The sequence below is a fragment of the Pangasianodon hypophthalmus genome, chromosome 14 (genome assembly GCF_027358585.1).
Source record: "Pangasianodon hypophthalmus isolate fPanHyp1 chromosome 14, fPanHyp1.pri, whole genome shotgun sequence".
NCBI classification, from domain to species: domain Eukaryota; kingdom Metazoa; phylum Chordata; class Actinopteri; order Siluriformes; family Pangasiidae; genus Pangasianodon; species Pangasianodon hypophthalmus.
Window position 1 is genome coordinate 13966495 of NC_069723.1, and position 3002 is coordinate 13969496.

General features: G+C 34.9%; 1 protein-coding gene across 1 annotated transcript; it reads left to right on the forward strand.

Moving 5' to 3' along the window:
- The first annotated feature begins 582 nt into the window (after positions 1 to 582).
- On the forward strand, positions 583 to 1566 carry LOC117599101 (olfactory receptor 52K1-like). Its single transcript, XM_034310871.2, has one exon. It carries the CDS (start codon positions 583 to 585, stop codon positions 1516 to 1518), a length of 936 nt encoding a protein of 311 aa, XP_034166762.1. The 3' UTR covers positions 1519 to 1566.
- The last annotated feature ends 1436 nt before the right edge of the window (positions 1567 to 3002 follow it).

Sequence of the window (3002 nt, forward strand, 5' to 3'; positions counted from 1 at the left end):
AAAAAAAAGAAATGGCATATACTGTACTTACTTGTATACTTACCTCTCCTTTGGATGAATTTTTCCACTTTTCTACATGTTGTTTATTTGACTTTTTTCAATTTTTGTAATTAAATCGCCTGAACATGCTCAACTTTGGTAAAGTGAATCCGAGGTCTCTGGTCTCCCATCGAACCTAGACTTCTGGCCCAGAGATCACAATTCTTTCAAGCAGTGTGGAGTTACACACAGAAAGGTATTCAGGTATTTTTTTCTCACTGCCCCTGGTGATTAAGATGGATGAAGTAGAACCACAAGGGAACACAGGGTCTATATAGAGACAGAGGCAAGCATCAAGCTTTAATCATATATCAGTAAGCAAAAGAGAATACATGATAAGCAGCTATACAACAAAGGGAGATTTTTATTCGTAAAGTTCTGACAAGAAGTTTATATGACAGGTTTTGTTGGTCTTGCACATTTCAAGTACAGTAGGGGTTTTTATGTTAAGGTTCTACTTCTCTGAAAGATTTGTAATCAACAAGAGCAATAACATTGGATTTCTTTTGAATGAAGTCATACACTACAACCCCTAACCTTATCATGTTGGTTACAACACAAAATATTTCATTCACAACTTTTACATTAAATGGATTTCTTGCTTTGGGAGAATGGCGGCCCATTCTGTCCATTCCTTATCTCCTTATGTTTTTATTGTCTACGTTTTCAAACTCTATTCTTATATATTTAATTATTTCTCAGAGGGCTTTGCACTCTCCTATGTGTATACTAATTGGTCTTATGGCAGTTGTAGACCTGTGTTTACCAATATTTTTTGTACCAAATATGCTGCTTAATTTTTTATTCAACTGGAAAGGAATTTCCCTTTTGGGCTGTTTGGTGCAAATGTTTTGCATTCATGTAGTTGGTACTTTTCAGTCTACTATACTGCTCTGGATGGCTCTGGATCGGTTCTTTGCTATATGCCGACCTCTTTATTACCACACATACATGGAAATGCCCAACTGTTTAAAGTTTATTGTTTTTCCAGTTATCAGAAATGTACTCTTAATTATGATAATAGTGTCCTGGGCTGGAAAATTATCTTTCTGTGCGAAAAATGAGATAGATCACTGTTTTTGCGAACACATGGCATTGGTTCAGCTGGCTTGTGGAGATATTTCCATTAACAACATATTGGGCCTTTTAGCCATTTTCCTTATAACAACAACTGATGTTTTTTTGGTCATAATATCATATTTATCAATACTGTCTTATGTTCTAAAAACTGGCAAAGGTAGTGTCAAGGCTATTAACACATGTATAACACATATAATTGTCATGACAGTTACTGTTACCTTTGCCTTAATTGCTTTTATGTCATACAGAATACGAAATAACTTTTCTCCTTCCAACCGTGTCTTTTTGAGCACAATGTACTTGCTTTTTCCAAGTTGTTTCCACCCAATTATTTATGGAGTACGAACAAAAGAAATAAGAGAACAGTTTTTAAAATTCATGAACCAACTTGTGTCTTAATAAAGTAATTTAATCTTGTGTATTTTATGGCAGTTATTTGAGTATAATTTTCAGTTATATATGTTGAATACCCACCTAAAAGATCAAGATGCTATGTTTTATGTATGTATGTTTTTATTTATTTATTTATTTATAAATAAAAAAGAAAGAAAGAAATCATTTTAAGAAAATATTGTTTTGATCCTAAGTTCCAGATGCAGGGTCAGAGGCATATACTCACATTGCATGTGAACATTCTATTTACTAATCTACTTTAAATATAGCATCATTGTAATAATTTACCCATTTTAAAAATACAGATGACGTAACAGCAAGTCTGGAATGTTTAGATGTCTTTTCTGGGTTGAAAAGAATGTGCTTTACTTCATTTGAGAACACAGGTACATGACAGGCGCAGGGCTGGGACAGGCATGAAGTGCGTCGGACCCCTAGCGTAGGACAGAAAAAAATAACAACTCAAATGAAATTTAATTATCATGCAACTGAACCCTGAACATTAGTGACAAGAAACAAAAGCATATTTTATACACAATTAAAGGTAAGACTTAAAGGTAAGAGTATGTGTGTACTTTTTCCACACTTCTATGTTGTGGATGTGTAAGAAGCAGTGTTTCAAAACTTCTAGTGATATAGTGAAGAATGGCAGCAAATACAGCTCACAATCATTGCAGCATTTCTAAATGCACAAATAATTCAAGGAAATCTCTACATATGTCATCACACCCATACACAATGTGCAGTACGCAGTGAGATGAAATAAAGTTTCTCCTGGACACAGTGTTGACAGGACATAAAGAAAGTGCAACAGGAACAAGAAGCATGCAGGGAAGGAGGTATGGGAAGCATTGAGGGTAAGTACACAGAGGGGCAGTACAGCATAAATACTCCTTTCACCAAAAAAAAAAAACAAAACATTTAAACATGACAATAAGACATTACAGAATGAGAGTTTAAGTAAATATTAGTAAATAAGTCAAAAATAGGCTTAACATTCTTATATTTGTTATATAATCATCTAATAATGAGAAATATTAGATAATCATTCCTTTATTCAAAATATTACAGTATCTTTCTTTGCAGTGAAAAGAAAGATACTTGTCTCAGAGGAAGCACGTGTATCACACAAAGTAGCAACCTAGATACCCCACACTTCTGCAGTACCTCTCACAAAAAAGGACACAAAATCATAGTCCTTCAAATCCACAAAAACACACATAGACTGGAATAGCGTACTTCTATGACTCCTCACAAAGTGGAATGCAGAGGTGGTTTACTGTTCCACAGCCTGGTTAGAACCAGCATTGTTCCTCCTGAATACTCAGTTCAATATTTGAAGGAATCTTCTCTACAGAAGCCTGGCATAGACTGTTCTTGGGAGGCTGAAGAGTGTGATTGCCCTATTGGAACACATCCTATGGTCTCCTTTTTTAAAATTAGGGACCACCATCCCAGTTTTCCAGTCCAAAGGCACTGTCTCAAATCTC